The sequence below is a fragment of the Polypterus senegalus genome, chromosome 3 (genome assembly GCF_016835505.1).
Source record: "Polypterus senegalus isolate Bchr_013 chromosome 3, ASM1683550v1, whole genome shotgun sequence".
NCBI lineage: Eukaryota > Metazoa > Chordata > Cladistia > Polypteriformes > Polypteridae > Polypterus > Polypterus senegalus.
Window position 1 is genome coordinate 286,250,166 of NC_053156.1, and position 24,753 is coordinate 286,274,918.

At 40.8% G+C, this 24,753-nt stretch overlaps 1 protein-coding gene across 6 annotated transcripts in view; it reads left to right on the forward strand.

The window, feature by feature from the left end:
• ppfia4 (PTPRF interacting protein alpha 4) overlaps positions 1–24,753 on the forward strand; it is a 494,511-nt gene that overhangs the window by 305,206 nt on the left and 164,552 nt on the right. For 5 of the 6 annotated variants that reach the window (XM_039749365.1, XM_039749366.1, XM_039749361.1 and 2 more), the window contains exons 2-5: positions 4,545–4,646; positions 7,021–7,185; positions 9,200–9,274; positions 19,969–20,064. In XM_039749365.1, coding sequence (XP_039605299.1) covers positions 4,545–4,646; positions 7,021–7,185; positions 9,200–9,274; positions 19,969–20,064 — 438 coding nt within the window. The remainder of the gene's footprint in view (positions 1–4,544; positions 4,647–7,020; positions 7,186–9,199; positions 9,275–19,968; positions 20,065–24,753) is intronic. The other variant, XM_039749367.1, reaches the window with a different exon arrangement.

Here is a 24,753-nt window from a genome sequence, read left to right on the forward strand (position 1 = left end):
GGACCGGACTGCGACTTGAACCTGATCTCCTGAAACTCTGTGAAACTGAGTGCCAACTAGTGTGCCATCTTCCTCTAGTGAGAGAGCAAAGCATTCACAGAGCTATTTAATCTAATTCCTGGTCTTGGAGTTCCAGAGTCTACTCCTGTGGCACTGATCAATACCCCCTCAGGCATCTGGGTCACCCCGTGCGACTTAATGAATTTCACTGCTTGGCAGAGAGCTGATCATGGTCAACAGTCATACCACCTGTGCTTCAGAACAGGTCAGCCACCTGAAGCTAAGCATGTTCAGACCCGGCCAGTACTTGGATGGGGGAACTTCTTGGAAAAAACTGGGTTGCTGCTGGAAGTTGTGCTGGTGAGGCCAGCAGGGGGCGCTTGCCCTGTGGTCTGAATGTGGATTGCAATACCCCATTGTAGTGATGGGACACTGAGCAGTAAAAACGGCGCTGTCCTGCAAATGAACCTGAAGTCCTGACTCTCTGTGGCCATAAAAAGATCCCTGGAAATCCTTCGTAAAGAGTAGGGTGTATCCTGATGCCCATGCTGAGTTGTCCACCATCGCCTAATCATTCTCGCCCTCTCATTCTTGTCCCCCATCTCTAAATAGCCATCTGTCGCACCACTTTGTAGCGCTGCCACATAATTATAATATGTTTTCTGCTGTCGATTGGGTGGTGTGGGGATGATTCTTACATCCGGAGTTTGACAGCGGTGCCCCAGAGGTGGAACTTCCAGTTTTACTGTTTTCTTTCGGGGGGTCATTTACATAAAATGCGCCATTTAAAAGAGAGAAGGGAGAAGAGGAGAAAAAAAGGAGAAAGGAGAATCAGAGAGTAAAAAGCAGATCAGCTAATGCACGGGCCATGTAAGAAGTCCAGGAGCTCCTGCAGTCCTGTCAGAAGGTGGAAGTGATTCTTTTGATCGGGGAATTGAACGTTCCGCTAATTCCTACGGACTTGGGTGAGCTATCTCAAAGGACTTATAGTATTGTGTCATTGTGACTGACTGTACTGTATGTCTTTTATGATGAAGAGGTGATTACAGCTAGGAGTTCGGAATTGTCAGAACTCCTCGTTTTGCCTGCCGGCATTAGCAGGGCAGAATTGTGGATTTATTTACCAAAATTGGTGGGGTAAATTGGGGAATTAATATTGTTATTGTCAAAATATATGTATATATTTGTGGCGCTACAATATAAGAGTTATTTAGGGTGAAAGGGGGCGCATGTGTAACGGATTGTATTTTTTCATTTTATGTAATATTTCGTTATGTGATGATTGATATTGACTATTAGTTTTTGTAGGCTATTAATGGATAGGCATTAAGGGATTGAACCGAGTACAATAAAGAGTATACGGGAAATTTATTAGGGTGTGATATTGGCCTATCCTTTTATCGTCTGCTGTCACCTAGGTCAGCTTAGTGGTAGCAATCATCTCGTGCAGTGCGCGGAACGAATTGTTACAACTTCACCACTTAACAGCTAATGTGTGGTGAGCGTTACTGGCACAATAATGGCCACCGTCACATCATCCAAATGGATGCTGCACATTAGTGATGGTTGAAGTGGCACCACACTTACGGAATTGATTTGAGTTGCGAGAAAAGCGCTATATAAATGTAAAAAAGTGTTATTATTATTATCATACTTTAAACAATGCAGTACATGGACACCCTGCCATTGAATGAGTGTGGAGACTCTACTCCAACGGAAAGTTGAACGGTAAAGGGTGTTAAATAACAATAGCAACAACATTTATTTCTATAGTTTATACAAATTATGCAGCTCAAAGTGCTATACATGATGAAGAAATAGAAAAAAGACAAAATAAATAAAAACTAGAATAAGGGAACACTAATTAACATAGAAAAAAAAGTAAGGTCCGATGGCCAGGGAGGACAGAAAAAAACAAAAAAAAAACTCCAGACGGCTGGAGAAAAAAATAAAATCTGCAGGGGTTCTGAGGCCACGAGACCGCCCAGCCCATCTAGGCATTCTACCTAAAATAAATGATCTCAATCAGTCCTCATGGTCGACTTCTGGCATTTAATCCATCGATAAAGGGACATCACGATGCTTTGATCAGGTGGTGATGGCGCAGGTCGCCACCCCAGAAAACCAAAAAAAGAACAGAAGAGAGAGTAGGGGTTAGTAAGGATTTTGGAGCTGTATGGCAAAATTATTGTGGCGATCAGCATCATTCCCTCCAATAATTAACATCTCTGTTTTATCAGTGTTTAAAGATAGGAAGTTCTCATCCATCCACTCCTTTAATTCACTAAAACAACTAATTAAAGACAACATTAGAGAAACTTCATTTGGTCTTATAGAAAGGTATAATTGAGTGTCATCTGCTGTAAAAGAAAGCACAAACACAATCTTTAAGTGTTGGGGAATCCGTCCTCATATACTGTAAGAACCAGTTTTGCTTTGGTATAAGGTCAGTCATGAAATACAACACAGACAGTTTACATGATGATCAGCAGACATTTTATACTATGGGGACGGAAATAGAAAGGGAATGCCTGGAAAGGAATCGCTGAGGTAGATGGGATGTGGTGACGTCATCATAGGGGGACCAGAGGGAAGGAAGGAACCGAGAAGTGTCTTGTTCTGCTGGCTTGAATTCAAGGCAGCGTTTTCTCATCTTTCCTGTCGAAACAAAGAGAGAGCAGTTAGTACACTGCTGTCATCCCCTGACGTGCTGATCCCTAAACGCTCGTCGTGACACTGCGTACGAGTGAAAATTAACATGATGTTTCCTACTGATAGATCCCAGTGGAAGTAGGTAAAGTGAAAACAGTAAAGGTCCCAGTACTGAGCCCTGCAGAACACCATATTGAACTTCTGTGTATAATGATGGAGTACTGTTAGCACATTTCTGTACATATTGGAAATCAATTTGATAAATAAGAACTAAACCAGGCAAGGATGGTGTCTGTAACCCCAGCCTTTGCAGTAGAATGAAATGGTCAGTGGTGTCGAATGCTGCTCTTAAGTCTAACAACATAATTACAGTGGAGTTTCCTTCATCAGAGGATATCAGAATGTCGTTTACAACCCACGTTAGTGCCGTTTCTGTACTATGTCCAGTGCGGAAACCAGGCTGGAATTTCCCAAGTAAATTGTGATGCGTAAGATGTGACTGAAGCTCATTGGCAACTACTGTTTAGAGTATTTTAGAGAGAAAGGGTACATTTGAAATGGGCCTATAGTTATTAAGTATGTGTGGGTCTAGATCTGACTTTTTAAGTAATTGTTTAATGACTGACACTTTTAGTGCATCAGGTACTGTGCCATGCAATAATGAACTATTGATAATGTTTACAATAGGCGCTGCAAGAACATCCATTGCTGAGACTGAGATAGAGGGAGTTCTTCCGTGATGATTTCGGTGTGCGGACACCCCGTCATTTCATTAAGCAGATGTGTGATGAGAGGTCCAACACGGCCCAATGGGGAAAGACTCAGGATCTGATAGAGGGATTGTATCTCTTGTCTGAATAAAGAGTGTCTGGGAGCTCCATAGGAGGAACAGTAAGGTGTAGATGTAAGCAGGGTAAAAGTGAAATGAATTGAAATGTATGAGTGCCTTCTAAACATGTGCATTAGATATTGAACTAATGAATACCATACTTGTATAGTTTCCATGGCTCTTCTTGTATGAATGTGAGATTTGTACTGGTTTCTTCTGTATCTAAAATATGTGTGTGTGGTAGGTTGATTGGTGCCCTGTGTGGCTTGACTTCTCTTCAAGCGTCAGTTCATGCTGATGGGCTCCATTTCACAGAGACCCTAAAAATGCATTAAGCAGATTTACTAAGTATGGTGGCATGTTGGATAGTGCTGCTGCTTTACTGGACTGGGACAAAGGGTTAAATCCAATTATGGATAAATCTGAGGGATGGGGGGTAATTCCAGAAACATTAGGTGCAACATAGGAGCCAGGCCACAAGGGGGTGTCAGTCCATCGCAAGAGTCACTAAAGCGGAGACCCCTTTTACCCCAATAAGCCCAAGATGGATGGACTGGCAAAGAAACAAATAGCTCAGCCACATCCAATTCTCACTGATGCATAAACTGCATAAACTTTCCCATCCATCCGTCGTCTTTGTTAACCCATTTTTTCTTATTTTTGGGGCCACAGAGAGCCCCAGGGCAAGCCAGCAAGACCATATTCATTGCTGAAGGTGCTATGTAATGAAGGCTGCTAAAAAACAATTATTCATCATGAAGCTTTATATCTCATTAAATGTTGTAACACAATATTGATTGATGTCCCTGCTGTTAGTACATCGACTTAGAAAAGAAAACCACAGGTCTGCATCTTACAGATGTGAAGAGGAAATTAAAATGCTTTCAATGGGGCCTTCTTCTCTATTTTAGGATTAGTGGGGCATAACTGAGAAACCCCAAGGCTGATGTAAGAATGCTGTCCTCAGTTCCTGGTCTTAGCAAATATATGGTCACTTATCTGTCGATAGGAAAAAAAAATCAAATTAAAGTTTCTTTGGTTTTTTTTTTTTTTTTGCTTCCAGGAGTTTGCCACATTGACGAAAGAGCTGAACGGCTGCAGAGAACAACTGCTAGAAAAGGAAGAAGAGATATCAGAGCTAAAGGCTGAGCGGAATAACACAAGAGTAAGTAAAATGATGAAATTTGAGATGCAAAATCAAAAATTCTCTCTGGATAAGCCAAGATGAACACATCTGCCTCATATAACTCAGACCTGCTTGAAATGATTGTGAAGGAGTGCCAGGCTGGTGCCATGGAGGTGGCAAAGGGTAGGCAAAGGCATTACAGAAAAGATTGCTGTAATGATTGCTGACCACACCCAGCCACCTGTGACAATAGATAGATAGATAGATAGATAGATAGATAGATAGATAGATAGATAGATAGATAGATAGATAGATAGATAGATAGTTAGATAGATAGATAGATAGATAGATAGAGACTGTGGCTTAATTTGACACCTATGTTTGCGTGAACTTTTTTATTAAAAAGTCAGCTTGCTTTTTTTTTTTTAATACAGCAGCCGAATGAGTTAAATTTACTTTGGTAAGGTTCACTTGAAGGCCATGTCACATTATCTGACTTTTTCTAGCGATTTTCAGTTGTAGCTTTCGTTCACACAATCGTCGCGAGGCAGTTGGCCTACTCCCACGAGGCCACTCGCATAATGTGACCTCCTCAGTGACTCACTCCAGCTAGTCCATGACTTGCTCTGATAAAATCTGCTTGATTTTGTCTTTAGTTTTAAGGGTGGAGTCATTGTGCAGGATAGCTGACCGCCAATGAAAACTCACCTAGAAGTACAAAGTATATAATTCAGCAACAAGGAAGAAGGAAGATGGGTGTTTTGGACCTCACAAACAGAGGAGAAACGTATCTGTCTGATGTCTTATGATTTATGTACCACAACAGATGGGAAAAAAGAAAAATAAGGACCGAGATTGGTCTGTCAGGAAGCATGCTATTGGCTGGCACAAAAGGGGGCAAGCGGGACCTTGCTGGAATTTGGGCACACAGTCAGTCATTTTGATATTTCCAGTGATATTCAGCATTTAAAGTGACCAGATCAGCAGCTGCAGTTGGCAAGCCTGACATGCCCCATGATGAGAAGTGAGATAATGTGACATTGGCTTTGAGGAGAAAAAAAAGATAATTTTCAGGATTATATATGATTCCTTATTTAACACTAGAATTACCAGAGCCTATGAAAAAACAAAGTATGCAAGCGAATACTGTATAATGTTGCATTAGTGCAACAACGTTTTCCGAAATGTACAATACAGGTCATGAAATGAATTATTCCAAATGTCATATATATCTAAGTCTCTCTTTTTTTGTCAGAGCGGCTTTGACATCATGGATCAGAAGGCGCATACTAATTCAGCGTGAGCAGGAACACTCAAGAATTAAACTGAATAAAAACAATTCACATCCACACTTATTCTCAATCACGCACAACACTCACATCCACGTCCACAGTTTTCCCAGTCTCGTTCGCGCACAAGATCTGACACGGTTTTCAAATAAAATAAGTTTGTTTGTTACACCACATCTTAATCTGAAAGAGGCATCACATGGTGTGGAAACTTGAACGTGAGAGAATAAAACTGAAAAGAAAAATCGACAAATACTATAAATTTACAGATGCAAATCAAATGTATGTTTTTATTGTATGATATAAACAATAAGAGTAGCTCACTACTCAAAATGGTAAATTTGGGAAGCAGCTGATATAGAAACTGACCTCTTGATTGAAAGGCAGCAGTTCTTAGCATTGCACCATGCAAGTTGTCATATCAACTGCCTGCCGTAACCTGCTTTCTTTTTTCTTCGGTTAAATTCTTGAATAAAAGTGCACTTGTTTTGTTATACTTGTACCTTTTGTGAAAGTGTTTATTTCATATTTGTATTTCAGGTTTCACACATTATACATTTCATGTCTACATTTTGTCAATTATTAGTAATACATGAAAAACATTTCTGTGTTAACAACGTTTTTGCAGAGATTGTTAATGACACTGAACACACATGAAATGTATGTATTCTAAATGACGATGTACTTTTTTACCCAATAAAGCTACAGCACTTCACTCGAAGATAAACACTGAACACTGAGAAACTTCTTTGCAAATTGAACTGCGGCGGTGGGTGGGGGGATGGAATAGCAGGCTGCTTGCTGCTTGTCTTAATCGGCACATTTACAGGACAAAAGACGCTGAGGGAGAGGTGCAAACGGATTTAAGGTGGGCTGGATTTTCAAGTTTTCTCATAGGCTCTGGTAATTCTAATATTAATGCTGAGCAATGTGACTGATGTGACATGCAGACCTGGTTAATGTGAGGCTGATTAAATAACATCAAACTAAACTAAAATAGGATCAAGTCTAAGGGAGCTGTGCCAGTGATTTGTTGTAATAGCGGGCATCTCTACTCGTCTACAGGGGTGAAGAGGACAGACATGGATGATGCTCGTTATTTGAATTTGTTTCTCTTTTTGCAGCTGTTATTGGAGCACTTGGAGTGCCTTGTCTCTCGACATGAGAGGTCCCTCAGGATGACGGTGGTGAAGAGACAGACGCAGCCTCCATCGGGTGTTTCCAGTGAGGTGGAGGTCTTAAAAGCTTTAAAATCTCTTTTTGAACACCACAAAGCCCTTGATGAAAAGGTGAGTTGTGTTAATGTTATTGACTAAAATCTGAGGGTCTGAGCCGTGACAAACACACATGCTGCTTCATGAGCAATGCCAAAGAGAGAGCTGGCACACACAGTTGTAAAGGTAGAAAAGACAAACTGGATCTGTAAATCCATGTGTGTTATAAAGGGGTTACTGTAAAGTTTGGGCAGGACATATGGGGACAATGTGTGAAAAAGAGAAGGGAGCAAATTAAAAGAAAAATTCCAGTGGCCAAAGGTATATACATAACAACGCCCGACACGGGTTATTTGTCCTTCACTGATATACAAATGGGCAATCTGTTTTGGCTAGCCATTCATTTATGCAATATATACATACAGTACTTAAACCCACTTAAACCAATTTAGGTTCATGCGATACTGAAGCCTACTGCAGTATCACTCAGTTCATGGCAGGAAACAACCCCGGACATCGTACCAGTCCACCCCAGCTAATCAGTTCATACACATTACAAGAACACAATATCTCCTTTGTAGATGGCTCATGGGATGGACGGGGATCCCAGTCAGGAAGCAGAAAGATCCTTTTCCCGAACGGAAGGCCCCTACTGAACATAAAGGCATCCCGGCCAAGAGTGGGATGGAGGTCACACCTGAACTAGGTGGACCTAATGGATGGATGGACATCCCAACCAGAACTGAAAGTTCCTTACCCAAGCGGGAAACCCCAAATAAAGGGACATGTACCAAATACCTTCCCCTGCCGGGATAAAAGAAGAGGACAGGGAAGCACTGTTGCAGAAGGATATTTAAGCCCCTTAGGCATTTTATGGCAGCAATCCTCCATATTGGTGCCCATTCGGGAACCTGCAGGGAGTGCTGGGAGTTGTAGTCCAGCAGCACAGCCCTGTTGGGGTTCGTGGGTGCTGCAAGGGAAGAAACTGCAGGGAGATGTTCTCTCCAATTTATGTGACTTCTATATGACTCTATCGATAGATAAATATGAAAGGCACTATATGATGATAGATAGATCGACAGACAGACGGACAGATAGATAGATAGATATAAAACCTATTTCTAAAGATCTGAGTGTAATTGTGAAATGAAAGAAGACTGAAACTACCAGGACTCATCTTAGAGTTGGCTGTCCAGCCTCACTGATTAACAGGAACCTGTCAAAGGATGGCCATCTCAGCTCACACCATAAATTAGATGTTTATGGTAGAGTGGCCAGACAGAACCACTCCTGAGTAAGAGGCGTAGAACAGTTTAACAGATTCTGAGAACATGGAGAAAAGGATTCTCTTGTCCGATGAGATAAAAATAGACTTTTGTGGACAGAACGTCAAGCACTATGTCTGGTAAAGACCAGACACTCTTCATCACCTGCCTAGTACCATTCCTACGGTGAAGCAAGGTGGCGGCAGCATAAGGCAATGATGTGTTCCTCAGTGATAGGGAGAGGGAGACTGGTCAGAGTTGAGGAAAAGACAAATGTAACCAAATACAGAGAGGCCATTGAAGAAAACCCGCTCTAGAGTACACACAGCTACAGACTGAGATGACAGTTCACCTCTCAGGATGACAATGACCTGAAGCATACAGCCAAGACAATGCTGAAGTTACTTCAGGACAAGACTCTGAGTGTCCTTGAGTGGCCCAGCATTGGCCCATAGCACATGTGTGGAGAGACCTGAAGATGGCAGTTCACAGATGCCTCTTATCCTATCTAACAGAGCTTGAGTGGATCGGCCAGGAACAATGGGATAAACTGCCCAAATCCAGGCGTGCAAAGATTGTAGAAACCTACCAAGAAGACTCAAAACTGAAATTGCTTCTAAAGGGGCTTCTAAAAAGTACTGAATTAAGGGTTTAGAATTTAATACATTTGTAAACTTTTCTGAAAACATGCTTTTACTTTTTATTGAGCGTAGATTGATGGGCAAAAATGGCACATTTATCCATTTAAAATGCAATCTGCAACATGATAAAGTGTCTCAGAATCTGCTGCATATGTCTTATCTGAACTGGTGTTTCTTTTACAGGTGCGTGAACGCCTGAGGGTGGCTTTGGAGCGAGTGACCACCCTGGAGGAGCAGCTGGCTTCTACTACCCAAGAGGTAACCAACATTTTTAAAGATAATTTAATTCAATTTAAAGATAGCTGGACATTTCTGTCAATATGGTCGGTGTTAGCATCTTGCTCAGATATTGTGGTGTGTTGAAATTCTCCAGATGTACTTGTATGATTCATAGAACCGACATACAAAAGGCTGGCTAGCACGTGGCCAGTCCCAATCCCAGCAGCTCCTTCCAAACCCTCTGCTTATTTGATTGTTTTTATTTGTTAGGTTGCTGTCCTCTCCTTCACAAATGTTTATCATGCATCCATTATTGAGAATGTTTGTTCCAGTTTGGAGTAGAGGGACGGGAAAAAATCTTTTACTGTATTTGTAATATGTTGTACAAACAGTATTTGATAATATGCTGTATATCTTTCATATTTGTGTTAAGCTATATACAGTACCCTGGGCTTAATGTAGGCCAGAACGCAGTTTCGTTACTTTGAATTTAGTGTGCATTTGGTTGTACTGGTTGTTGTGAAGTTAGAGTAGGCATCTTTGTGAGTCAACATTAGACTTCCTGGCTCAACTCAGGTAAGTGGTACCACCTTAAGGTCTCACAATGCCAAGGAACTGAGGGCAACAGAACAAGAGAAGCCCCGCCCCTTCCAATTCCGACCAATATACAAAGGCGACGTCTCCAGCGGGTGGTGTCTCATTTGGACCTGAGAGCCTAAATGTTATGGACGACTCCAGACTGGCCCTACCTAGGAACGCCACTAGAGGACAATAAAAGGCAGTTGTCTGATTGTTTATTGAAGAGCCATCTTGCATGTTTTTATTAAGTGATTTTATTTAACTTGACTCTGTTTGTATGTCTGGGTCAAATCTTGCAACTGATTTTAAACCCATTTTTGGAAAAGTGAATTTCTTCAAATTTTGCATACGTGTTCAGTATTGATGACAATACAATAATCCATCAAAACTGATGCAATTACGTAACAAATTTCTCTGTAATCAATGGTTATGCAATTCCAATTAATGTACATGCAACGACAGAGAGAGTATATAGTGAGATATAGGAGCATACAAGTGAGAAACGCATCGTATTGCCCCCACTTGCCTCTTCCAGTGAGTGCAGTTGGTAAATATACGTGCTGACTTTACTTGCTTAATCTTTCGAAGGCGTAGCCTTGATGATCACGATGAGGAAGTAGTGGCTTAATCTTGCCGTTCTGTCTTCAATATTGTTTTTTCGCAGCAACCGAGCACTAATCCCATAAGAGCCTGAACAGTAAAATAGAGACCAAAATATAATTCTTTTTAGTATTCAAATGATTCTGCAAAAAAAGATATATTATGTAATACATTTGAAAAAGCTTCCCGTTCATGAAAAATGATTAAATAAAAATCAATTGCAAAATACTTAAAGACCAAAAGGTAAAAAACAAAATATATTAAAAAATTAAGTAAATTTAAATAAAATGATTTTATTTACTTAAGTTATAAATGCACTAAAAAGCAAAAAATAACATTTTCTTTAACCACAGTTTTCGTGGTTATATGTGACTAAATAAAATCGTGGGGAGCAAATAAATGAATTCATTCAATCAATTAATAGAATAGCTACTTTCATCATAAAATATAAAAAAAACAACATTGTAACTCCCCACCATGCTAAACAAGTTTCAAAAATTGTTTGAATCAAATAATGTATGTGTGCACCCCACGATTTTATTTACTCACATATAAGTTAATATATGAGTTAAGGACCTGACGCCTCCAGCCATAGCCATGATGATGCTGGGGTGTATAATGAAGTACTAGGTCAATAACTAAGTGCTTTTCTCTATACAGTATTTGCCATTTTTTTGTTTTTCCTGTGGGCTAATATTATTGGCAGGCACTGCGGTGCAGTGGATAAGGGTTTGGACTTCAAATCCCGAGGCTGTCATTTCAAATTCTGCAAGTGACACTGTGTGACAGAGATGGGGACAAGTCGCATATGATCAAGTCCAAGCAAGTTTCAAGTGTTAACCATCAAGTCTCGAGTCACAGTTAAGACAAATCAAGCAAGTCAAGTCAAGTCAAGGGTTCACCCTAAGGCCTTTTTCACACGGGCGTTAAAATCGAGCGTTTTTTTTGCGTCCGTAGCGTCCGGTGAGCGCGGATCAAGCGCCGAGTGTTTTCTACACGTAGGAGTCAATGAGAGTGTTCACACAGGCTTTGGTGACGTGCGTTTGTCCGGCTGCGCGTTTATACGGCATCAAAAAAACGTTGCATGCAGCTTTTTCTTGGCGTTCAAAACCCAACGAACGCAAGGAAACCGCTTCTAGTTCGTTTTCTGCGCGTTTATTTTACGCTTCGGAGGAGAGGGGGGGGCATTTCAGTGCATAACACCGGTGTAAGCGCACACTCGACTACTGTTTCCTTACCTCAAAGTGACAAGTAGTCTCTCTTCGGGCTAACACCAAGTCGCATATTGGTTGATCGGCGTGCAATGTGGCATTGCACCAGCTGCAGCAGACAATCAAAAGTGGAAACCGACATCCGACAGTAATTAAAAAACTTGCGCGGAAATTTTCGCATTTCTTCATAAAGCACAAAAACTTTCTTTAACCCGACGTTGTGCAGTCAGAGGATGAACCCAGTAGCGGCGGCGATTTTTCTCTCCCTACGTCGCCGTATTACGAGTATTTTTAAAACAAGAAGATTAATATCTAACATAGCAAAATGGTCCATATTGAAAGGAGGCACCTCAAATAAAACGACAAGGGCTTTCATATCCAGTTCCCGACACTGCCTCCACAGGTTAACACACAAACTACAATTTGGGCAGCAGGCTGGCGTTAGACAGAGACAAACGAACGCCGGTGTAGAAGTCAATCGATCGCCACCACAAAATGCAACATAAACGTCTAGGACGTTCAGAGCAAGTTCGTTTATCCAAAAACTTAACGCCCGTGTGAACAAGGCCTAAGCAAGTCAAGTCGAGTCCTGATAAGTTTCAAGCCAAGTCAAGTCAAGTTGCAGTACTAAAACAAACAGGTTAAATTTTCGATACGTTTATTTTTGCACAGAAACATTTTTACAGAAAAGATGAACTTATATACATATATTATGTATCTTATTTGCATTGCTATATTTAAATTATATGCATATCTGTGCTACATTAATATCTGAAAATAAAATTGTGTTGCTTACACAAAATGTTTAAAACTAAGAAATCCAGTCTAAAATGTATTGTGACGTGTCTTGCCATTGCATGGGCTATAGGGAAGGGAAGGGAAGCAGTGTTGGGGTGGAGTCATGGGGGAACCCTGTTTGTAAGGGCTTGGGGCACCTCCCTAGAGAGAGATGAGTGACAGGGATCCGGGTTAATTAATGGGGCGTGATAAAAAGGGGTGGTGTGGCCGGAAGGGGGAGTTGCAGAGACTGGAGAAAGTGAGGAGAACAGCATAAGGTGTAAAGAAGGGAAGTAACTGTTTTTAAGGACAAAGGTGATTAGTCTTTGTTATTTTGGAGGTGTCCCCGTGACCCAGACAACGGGCGGTTGTAGGGCACCGTTTATATCGCGGCATATTGAATAAAAAGCCAGTCGGCATTTGGAAGACATCCCCGGACAAGCGGCTCCTGAGTGTGTTTATTCGACGGGACGTCACAGTATAATGCAATTCAATCTAAAAGGATTTGTTTACTTTGACAACAACAATGTACAGATAATGTACTCACCCCCTTGTCATCCAATATGTTCATGTCTTTCTTTCCTCAGTCATAAAGAAATTGTTTTTTTTTTTGTTTTGAGGAAAACATTTCAGGATTTCTATCTATATATAATGGATATGTATGGCACCCCGAAGTTTGAACTTCCAGAATGCAGTTTAAGTGCAGCTTCAGAAAGCCCGAAGTGATTGGTTATTTATATACTTTTTAGCCTCAAATGCTGGTCTTGTCTCCTCTCTGTGCATTCTGTGTGATTCGGGTAAATACAGTTAATAGATGTCAAAAAAACAACAATCTCTTTTATATCTTTAATGTCAAAAACATCCTGCAATGCTGTTTTAACCTTTTTTTGTGAAGGGCATTTGAGCTTCTATACATGTTAACTGTGTAAACACTGTGTCTGCACTTCTGCTGCAATCTAAGACTGCGCAGAGACAACACAAGACCAGCATCTGAGGTTAAAAAGTATATAAATTGTCCATTTGTTTAGAAAATAACCGATTGTTTCGCTAGATAAGACTCCTCCTCCTCGGCTGGAATCGTTTAGAGTCTTCTGAAGCTGCATTTAAACTGCATTTTGGAAATTCAAACTTCGGGGTGCCATACATATCCATTATATGAAGCCCAGTGATGAAGTTATGAAGCTTAATCGTCATCTCTGCGGTGGACGCGCAATATACACGTTTCATACATAATATATAATCTGGTATATTTGTTTTCTATTTGAACTGGTTTCATTGTTATACAGCACACAACATTTTGTTGTTATTGTGAGTGTACACAAAAAAATTATAGACACTTAACGTAACCGATTCAAACGATGAAATTATTCTTGTCTGTATGACCAAAAAGTTTTGAACGAGTTATTGAAGGAGAAGTGATTGTACCGATGCTTTCATCTTAGATTTTCATGCAGTATAACGTTACACGAGCTGCCATTCAACTAACCACACGCAGTCAGTCCATACAAACGCTTGAAAATGCGCACATTTAATATCGACATTATAGTTTACATGTAATATCGAGAAGCCCTTTCATTTCAAGTTGCACTCAACATTAAAATATGGCTACGCCACTGGTAAAGTTATAGCGTTTTATTTATGAGATGATCATCACATTTCTGATTAAAAAAACATGCAACCAAGGCCAAATTATGATAAACAGAAAAGATTAATTTAATTAATTAGTAATCGTTTTATTAAATTGACTATAAAGAATTCGACTTCCTTACCTTTCCTTGTGGTTTTTGAAGTGCCGGATGAAATTTGATATTGTGGTTGTCGTGTCTGATACTCTCGCGTTGCATTCTCTGCATCTGGCAAATCTTTTTTTGTTAGTACGGTCTAGTTCAAAGTCCTTATAGCCAAACGTGACTATATGAGGAGCTCGACTATTATCTGCCATGTTTGGCCCGGTTTGAGTTGTGCAGCGTTCTTCTTCTTCTTGGTAACGTTAAGAGTTGTGCAGCGTTAAGGGCGCAGGCGCCAATTATGGTGCTGCTGAGTCATAATTATTTTGTAAAATTATTTTATTTTATTAAACGAATTATATTTAAAAGTTCAAGTCATTGTCGATGTCGAGTCTTCCACTTTAAGTCAAGTCTCAAGTCACTTACTCTCAAGTCAAAGTCAAGTCAAGTCATTTTCTTACTTCAATCAAGCAAGTCTCAAGTCCTGAAAATTTTGACTCGAGTCAAGTCCTGTGATTTGAGTCCCCCATCTCTGCATATAACCATGAAAATTGTGGTTAAAGAAAAGTGTATTTTTTGCTTTTTAGTGCATTGATAACTAAAGTAAATAAAACTGTTTTACTTAAAAAAAGTTTTTCATATATTTTATTTTGTTTGAATAAAATGTGGCTTGCCCGGTTGGCATCTGACTATTTTGCCTTATCACTCGCTCTGCTACAATGAGAATAAATAGGCTTAGAAAATGAATCAGCAAGTATGTGTTAGTTGAAGTGGCTTCCCATGCTAAGCATTGGAATTGGACTGACTGGTGATTACAGCCAGTAAGTTAGTTTCAGACAGTTGGTTCAGCTGATGGATGGATGACTGGAATGGCTGATTTCTGTCAACCTGATCTGTAAGATTTAGAGCCCTAAACGTCTTATTGGGATTCACAAATAAGAACTTAGCCAGGTCTGTGATTAACATAACATATCCACCCGTCCACCTTGTTACACATTTTATAACTTATTTATCCAGTTCAATATCTTGGTTGTCATGGTCTCAAACCTGGACCAAATTATGGATGGGATGGCGATATGGTCTGCGGTGGGCTGGCACCCTGCCTGGGGTTTGTTTCCTGCATTGAACCCTGTGTTGGCTGGGATTGGCCCCAGCAGACCCTGTAGTTAGGATATAGCAGGATGGATAATGGATGGATGGATGGATGGCAATATGATGACTCTTAATAAAGTTTGAAATGGATATCTTTTAACTTTCCATATGTTAACACTTAAAGATATCTGCCATGTTTGAAATTCAGTATGGTAAATGCAGTGTGACTCCACCAGCGCGATACTCCTGTCCACTCAACACGTCAAAGCAACAAAACCACTACACGGTGGCACCCACAGCAAAAGTGAGCAAAAACATCATGGAAAATAACGGTCACGCCAGCACACATTATAATATCGGCACGGAGATATGAATTATTGTACACGAAAGTCACCAGCTGGTTTGGCTGCATTTGCTTACTTTATCATGGGTGTCTTCATTTCCCACTTTCTCTGAAAAGTTACGCATGGATGGGTCAGTGTTGCCACAAATAAACGCACGTTCTCCTGTAAAGTTCTCCTTCATAAATATCGATTTTTGCTTGAAAATGTGCCTATGCTCATTTCAGACCATTTTTTGTGTGTATGCAATTTTATAAATCTGATCCCAGAACTGCATACAATAGTCCAGATACAGTCTTACAAGTGCATTAAAAATCTCCTTGATTTATATTCAACAGTTTTTACAGTATAACTGGACATGTTAGTTGCCAACATAAATCCCTAAATTCTTCTTACTTTCTCGATCATATGAAGTATAGGGTAAGTATTGTAATCCTCCTGTAATCGATGTTGAGATTTTGATGAATCTCAATGTTTTAGACTTCCTTGAGTCCGAAAATACCATTTTTGGAATTATGTCTGTGTGTGTGTGTGTGTGTGTGTGTGTGTGTGTGTAAACATGATAACTTGAGTACTTTCACTTAGGTCAACCAAATTTTGTATACAAGTATTGGGTACAAAACGTAGATTTCTATCAATTTTTGAGCTATTTTCCATTAACTGGAAGTGGTACTTTACCTTTTATGCATGCAGCTGCAGAGTCCAATATACTCAACTTTACTTTTATAATAATTGATCAATTTATTATTAATTTGATTTGATTTGTTGTTGATGGTTCTTTAATGTACATAATATAAAAATATAATCATTGTCAAATGTCCATCCCCATATCTGAGTATACGAGAAAGTCTAGGGGAGACCACTCCTGCTTTTTAGAAGTTGCTGTCTGTAGGACAGCGTGACCCATCTTGTATTTATAACTCTCGTTCCTTTTAGCCATGTGCAGCACATTTCTACATTATTCTCCATTTTCCAGCTGGTTTCCCAGTTCTGAACCTTGTCAATGTCTTTCTGAATTGCTTTTGCTGCCTCCTCAGTGTCTGCCATTGCTCCAATTTTGGGATCAAACTTCTTCTTCTTCTTTCGACTATTCCCGTTAAGGGTTGCCACAGCAGATCATCTTATTCCATATCTTTCTGTCCTCTTCACCTTGTTCTGTCACACCCATTACCTGCATGTCCTCTATCACCACATCCATAAACCTTCTCTTAGGCATTCCTCTTTTCCTCTTCCCTGGCAGCTCCATTCTTACCACCCTTCTCCCAATATACTCTAATGTCCTCATTTCTAATCCTATCCATCCTCATCACGCCCACTGCTAATATTAACATCTTTAACTCTGCTACCTCCAGTTCTGTGTCCTGCTTTCTGGCCAGTGCCACCATCTCTAACCCAAATAACATGGCTGGTCTCACTACCGTCCTGTAGATCTTCCCTTTCACTCTTGCTGATACCCGTCTGTCACAAATCACTCCTGACACTCTTCTCCACCCATTCCGCTCTCCCTGCACTCTCTTTTTCACCTTCTCTTCCACAATCCCCTTTACTCTCTACTGTTGATCCCAAGCATTTAAACTCATCCACCTTCACCAGCTCTACTCCCTGCATCCTCACCATTCCACTGACCTCCCTTTCATTCACACACATGTATTCTGTCTTGTTCCTACTGACCTTCATTCCTCTCCTCTCTAGAGCAGATCTCCACCTCTCCTGAGTCTCTTCTAGCCATATCAAAATCCATATCATTAATGTAAATTAGAAAAAGTAACAGATCTGATGTAACCTAAGAGTCCCAAGAACTGAAGAGTTTCAAAGCACTTCCAATAATGCCCACTAGAGGGGGATATCACTGGCAAATCTTGAATAGCAATAAGTGCAAAGCACAGAATCTTTATAATACACTAGCTGTGTAACCCAGTGCTGTGAAAAGCCTGGGGTCCTAGAAACTATTGAAATTGTCAGAAAAAAAATTGAAATGTAGAGATGTCAGGTAATTGAATGGAACTACTCTGGGTGTCTCTCTCCTAGGAGGATTTGTTTTGTTGACGTGCTCGCCTCAATATTAGACAATTAATATTACACAATATTAGTGGTGGGAGGAAAAGTAAAAGAGATACCGTTTTGCCGATGTTAGCGGTTAAGCGACTTTGTCTTTCTTCTGAGGTTTCGTTTTGCCAACATGCTCGCCACACTTGTGTTATTAGCAGCTAAGCGAGTTGTCTGTTTCCTCGGAGGTGGAGCCCTTACCCCAACTCCACCTCTCACTTCCGGGCCAGACAGACAGACACAAACACTTCCACGCGTAGATGTTTATATATAAGACTAGCTGTGTAAGCCTGTACTATAAAAAGCCCGGGCTCCTAGAAACCATGGATTCTGGCACTTCAATCAATCAATCGCATCGGTTGTACATTAGTGGCTAAGCGAGGTTCTCTTTCCTCAGCAGTTTTGTTTTGCCAACATGCTCGCCTCCGTTGTCTATCAGCGGCTAAGTGAGTTTTTCTCTCCTCAGAGGTTTCATTGTGCCGATGTGCTCACCTCACTTGTGTATTAGCGGCTAAGTGATTTTCTCTGTCCTCTGCATTTTCATTTTCCGACGTGCTCACCTCCTTTGTCTATCAGCAGCTAAGCGAGTTTCTCTCTCCTCAGAGGTTTCATTTTGCCGATGTGCTCGACTCCGTTGTCTGTCAGTGGCTAAGTGAGTTTCTCTTTCCTCAGCGTTTTCATTTTGCCGATGTTCTCGTATCGCTTGTGTATTAGCGGCTAAGTGAGTTTCTCTGTCCTCTGCATTTTCATTTTGTCAACGTGCTCACCTCTGTTGTCTATCAGCAGCTTAGCGAGGTTCTCTCTCCTCAGAGGTTTCATTTTGCCGATGTGCTCGCCTCCGTTGTCTATCAGTGGCTAAGCAAGTTTCTCTTTCCTCGATGGTTTCGTTTTGCAGATGTGCTCGCCTCTCTTGTGTATTAGCGGCTAAGCGAGGTTCTCTTTCCTCAGTGGTTTCACTTTGCAGAGGTGCTCGCCTCACTTGTGTATTAGCGGCTAAGTGAGTTTCTCTTTTCTCAGCAGTTTCACTTTGGCAACAGAGTCACTTTCTTTGAGCTTCTAGGCTGGACAGACAGACACACACACTTCCACTTGTAGACATTTATATATATATATATATATATATATATATATATATATATATATATATATATATATATATATATATATATAAAAGCAGTAACTGTTCTGGTGTGAACTAAGAATCCCAGTCAAACTTTGGATAGCAATAAGGCAAACACTGAATCTTTACAAAATAAAAGATTTAGTCTTCACATAAAACTATTCCAATCATAATAAAGTGGTGCACATAGGCAAAAAATAAAAAAAGTACCAGTTCTGGTGTGAACTAAGAGTCCCAAGCACTTCCAATAATGCCCACTAGAGGGGCTTATCACAGGCAAACTCTGGAGAGCAATAAGGGCAACCACGGAATCATTTTAAAATATAAGATTAGGTTTTCACAAAGTATTCTAAGCACAATCACATGGAGCATAAAAGCAGAAAGGAATTGCCCTGAAACACAAAGATAATCCAAATCAAGCAATATTCCAATACAGATTCCAAAAGCAAGGTCAAAAATCAGAATGGAAAGTCTGAAAAATCAGAGATCCAATAACTCACAAAAATCACAATAAACACAAATACACTCACCACTCCCTAGTGTATTCACAGTCAACATCCAGGGACTGTGGAAGACCTTCCAGTTTCACAGGGTGGTGGGCAGTACCTGGTAGGGGTTGGCAGGTGACCCCGCCTCTTGGGGCACCACCCACAAAACACATGGAACATAACAAAAGCAGCTTAAATACATAAACAAAACCAAAAATAAAGAAAGATAGACATAATCAACATTAACAAATCAAAAATGAACCAAAGAGATGTAAAATATGAATTTGATCCCCAGCCAGGGGAGGAACTTTGCCTTGAGACATGACAGGTTCCGGGACAGATCCCTGAAACTTCAAAGTATGATGTGGCTAGTATGAGTCCAACACATTCTTAACACTGTACCATCCATAATATCTGGCCTCTTGCCAGTCCTAATCTTTCAAAATGAAACATGGCCCATCCATCATGCTCTGAGACCACCTGCTGCCCTCCCTCTTTCTTACCTTTGCAAGGTCAAGCATTCCTGATAGTTGTTGGTTTGCATGCCCTCTTGTTGTCTTGGTGTGTATTGCAACGCTGCTGCCATTTTGCAGTTTGTTCTACCTGTCTGAATGCCTACTAAGCTTAATGCCATGTTTTTCTTCTGGGATGGGTAATGTGTGCCTGCCATCTAACCCCTCAAACTGAGTATAAGTATATAAATGTATGCAGTATGTATATAAATTATTCATAAAGCTCCTGTCACTTTTCAGCTTTTGTTAATGAGACAAGGCCATCACCTGAGGAAGGACAAATTAGATGGAGAGCACGTGGATGGAACTGATTCAGTGGTAAAGCCAACCTGGAAGGTTAGTATTCCAAATGCAGCATCCATTGTATGTTTTGGAGGGGCAGCAGCCTCACACTTGATATGAAACTCCAGATTTAGTTAAACATATACTTGGAATTCTGGGACTGGAAACATTTAAAGGTCTTCCATCAGCCTGACCCTAATTGTCTGTGTTTAGGTAAGTAAAGCACCTCAAGAATACAAATCTGGAGCTTTAGCTTCATTACTAATTGCTGTCAATAGAAGCGGCCACATGAGCTGCTGACCTCCCACTAGTGTGTGTGGTGCTAAGGTGAAAGTCACTTTAATTAGAAATCAATGTCCAACTTGCGGCTTTTGAGGATGGGTGATGCAGTAATAAAGTGTTTAGGGCTGCCTGACTTGATGTCTGTATGGAGTTTCTTCTCTTTGTGGGCAGGCTGACTGATCATTTTCATTGCAAAATCTCAAGTCGTACACACCAAGCACAACAGAAAGGCACATGCAACCAAAGAATTTGAGGGGTGGGCTTCCTCCTCCATGTTATTGGGCTTCGGGTTCTCCTTGTGACGAGCTGTGGTGCGGCCACGTGACATGATTAACAATAGCATGTGCATGGTTGTCATGAAGAGGACTGCGGTGACATCTGATAGCAGTGATGCACATTTCACAGGCTGACTATCTGGCATACAAAGGTGGCAGCACCCTTGGCAGAGAAACCTGAGATGGCGTGTTTTGTAAGGAGTGCATGAATGTTTCCAAGTAAATCATAAGCAAACCTAACAGAAATAACACAAGAGAGATGAAGGATGGGTGGCACAGTGGTAGTGCTGCTGCCTCACAGTAAGGAGACCAGGGTTCTCTTCATGTTCTCTCCTTATCTAGATAGATTTCTTGGGGGTGATCTGGTATTCTCCCACAGTCCAAAGACATGTACAGTAACTTAGGTGAACTGGCGAACCTAAACTGGCTCTAGTGTGTGGTTGGGTGTGTGTGTTTGAGCTTTGATGGTGTCACAAAAATTATACAAATTCATTAAAAACGTTTGGGCCAGCCACCCGTATAATATGTCCTGGCTGCAAAAGGGTTAAATAATTGTGAGATGTTCACAAGTCCGAGTCCAACACAGAACTCATCAAATTTGGCAAAGATGGCAGCTTTAAAGGTCTGAACTGGAAGTGACGTCATCATGGAAGGCGGAATCGGACGTCTTCACAGTCATCAGAACCGGAATTGACATCATAATGGAGGGCAGAACCAGAAGTGACATATTCTGGGCAGGAAGCGCCATCATCACAGGCGTCTGAACAGGAAGTGACATCATCACAGGTGCCGGAACCTGGTAAAATTTCCCGTGAATGGTCTACAGACGATTGAGAGAAAAACTCAGTGCACCTCGCCACCCCCTGGTCAGACATGGAATCGTCACTATTTGAGGCCTTTAGCTGCCTTCCATGCGCACGTGTGTGACAATGGACTGGCACCCTGTCCAGTGTTTGTTCCTGCCTTGCACCCTATACCAGCTGGGATAGGCTCCGGCACCCCCCATGATCATGTTCAGGACTAAACAGGTTAGAAAATGACCGACATTAATTCAAAATTAATGTAAATAACAACAAACCAACAAATAAATACAATCCAGGGGGAAAAAGGCCACAAAACACAATTAAGTGTTGGTCCCTATCTTATGCTCGGTACTGTTGGGGCAGGCTCTACAACTAACCCTGAAATAGATTAAGCGGGCTTGTGAATACTCTGTCATTATTATATACAGTGTCCATAAGAAATTATTCACCAACTGTGAAGTTTTGAGTTTCTTGTTATATCAAAAATCTCCAAATTGCACTCCACCGGACTTGGCTTCTCTGTCTTCTTCACAGGTTACTATAAAGAAAGATGGCAATAGCTATGAACTTTCATTTTCTATTCCTCTGATCTGCTATCATGAGTTGATGAACTGAAGGTTTTGTCCAATGAGAGCAGTTGTAGTAATTAGTGCGTCAACCATAGTGAGTCACGTCTCAGCCAGAGGTTTTTCCTTGGCTGGGATTTAAATTCCTGCTTCATGTCTCCTTTGTTAGTTATGAGCACTTTTCTTGGTTTCTGGTTTTGTCTGTGTCTGTTACCTGCCTTTGTTATGTTCCATGCGTTTTGTAGCTGGTCCTCCAGGAGGCGGGGCCACCTGCCAATCACTACCGGGCACTGCCCTCCCCCCTATAAATCCAAGGGACTTTCACAGTTCCTGGCAGTTCATTGTGAATGCGCTAGGGCAGTGGTTCCCAAACTTTTTCAATTCTCTGTGCCTTGGCTGAATCCAGGTTTTTGCAAGGCACAACCCCATCAAATTCTAATTTGCGAAATAGACAATATTTTTTTTTTTAGCTAAAGAGTTAATCAAAAATAAAAAAAACATGTTTTTAAGATCACCTTGTAAGATGTTAGCAATACATTGCTTGGTTTTGACGCTTGCTTATTAAAACTACCTCTTTGTTGATTTAACTCTTTTAACTTTCTGGTAAAGTAGTGTGGACGAAATCTCAGACCCGACAGCAGGTGTGGTTATAAAGCAGCTTTATTTTTAGAGTCACGGTGAGAAGAGTTTCAGAAAAGCAGACAATCAAATATACATGACAGCGTCAGGGCTCTTCTGAACCCCGTCTGTTGGGTGGGGTCCAGTTTTATACCCCTAGAATGCGTAATTTAATATCATTATAAAATGTAACAGTCTTTATTATACACAATCCTTGAGCCCCTTCAATGTCCCTTATGCAACTTGATTTCTTGGCTCCTTTTGTTATGGCGTTCAGATGTAAGCTAAGGGAAAACGTGATAAGGCAGACTCATGTGTGGAATGCTCAGACCTTGAGTCCTTTGCACAAACATTTTTCTGTTTGCTAAAACAAAGCATGCTGTTACTTGGTTTCGTAAAGCTTACTTCTCAGACATGAATTAGTACAAGGGAACGAAGAGAACATTCGTCTTCCACAGTAGTCACAAGATTTACTAACCATGCTGGGATCAGTTTACTTGGTAGCATGCACTCTGGTGCCAACGCTTTCATACATAGTACACACTGTGGCCTCTCTTCACCATTGACTTGTCAATGTAAAACCAAAGTCCAAATAACTGTCATCATATTTTCAATATTTGTGCTTCTTCGCACTCTGCTTGACGTTGCCACTGGCTGACAGTGTGCCCTCTTTATTTTAACTCTCACAACGCTTATTACTGTTTAGTGAAAAACAATCCATTTTTAAAAATACATACGAGAAGAAATACTTCAAAAACTTCACTTAATCACAACAATATACAGTTGATCCAATCTCCGAAAACTAATTCAACACTAAGACCGTGCGAAACTGACAGCTATTTCTGTACGAACACAAAGTACAGAGAATGTTCGACAAACTACTAAAACAATTGAGAAACGAAATTATTTTAGAGAACCATCTAGTAACCATTTGTAGAGGCTTCCGCAAACAATTATTACCAAGTGAGTTACTGGTTTGCCTTAGGACTGCCAGATGTTGCATCCTATCACATTGAATTGAAATTGGAAATAAAATTATGAAAATTTTATAATATTTTGCAGCTCCCCTGTGAGGACACATTTTGGGAACCACTTCACTAGGGAGTTGGTGAGTGTACTGTGTTTTCGGAGAATTATTTAGATATCTAATTTTATGACAGGGCGGCACGGTGGCGCAGTGGTAGCGCTGCTGCCTCGCAGTTAGGAGACCCAGGTTCACTTCCCGGGTCCTCCCTGCGTGGAGTTTGCATGTTCTCCCCGTGTCTGCGTGGGTTTCCTCCGGGCGCTCCAGTTTCCTCCCACAATCCAAAGACATGCAGGTTAGGTGGATTGGCGATTCTACATTGGCCCTAGTGTGTGCTTGGAGTGTGTGTGTGTTTGTGTGTGTCCTGCGGTGGGTTGGCACCCTGCCCAGGATTGGTTCCTGTCCTGTGTTGGCTGGGATTGGCTCCAGCAGACCCCCGTGACCCTGTCTTCGGATTCAGCGGGTTAGAAAATGGATGGATGGATGGCTTTTATGACTTTCTGCTCTGTTTTTTTTTTTTTGATCTTGCTTTTGGAATCTGTACTAGAACTCCTTTAATTTTGTACTCCACAGAGGTTCATTGGAATATTTTTTTGTGAAAACTAAACTTTTTATTTTATAAAGATTCAGTGTTTGCCCTTATTATTATTTGGCGGTGATATCCCCCTATAGTGGGCATTATTGGAAACGTTTGGAACTACATGCTTATGAACTTTAATAATGCTTGGCACTCCTAGTTCGCAACAGAAAGTTCCTGCTCATGGTTCTCAATTAGGTCACCTCTGTCAGGAGCATTTGGTTTTATTCATTTAGTTCCTGCTGACCAAATTAACACTGAGGGTCTGTATCACTCTTATTGAATTTGGATTGCTTGCAAGATATAACTTGAATAGACAGACAAAAAAAAAATCAGATATAAGTCATAAAGTGGATTTTAGTCACCCTAAGCTGCAGTGTAAATGTAGCCTAATTTTGTTAGATTTGGGTGCCTAGTACTGAAAGTCTTGCCCTTTCCTTTATTCTCTGAATACTTTTAAGGAGGCTTACAGCTTGTGATCGCAGTGTGTGCCCTGTGATTCTGTGTAATAAGTTAGAGAAAGCTTAACAATTTATGACTTTACTAACTGCGCTACCCATCTAAGAAATGCTGAAATGTAAGTAATCAATGTGGACCT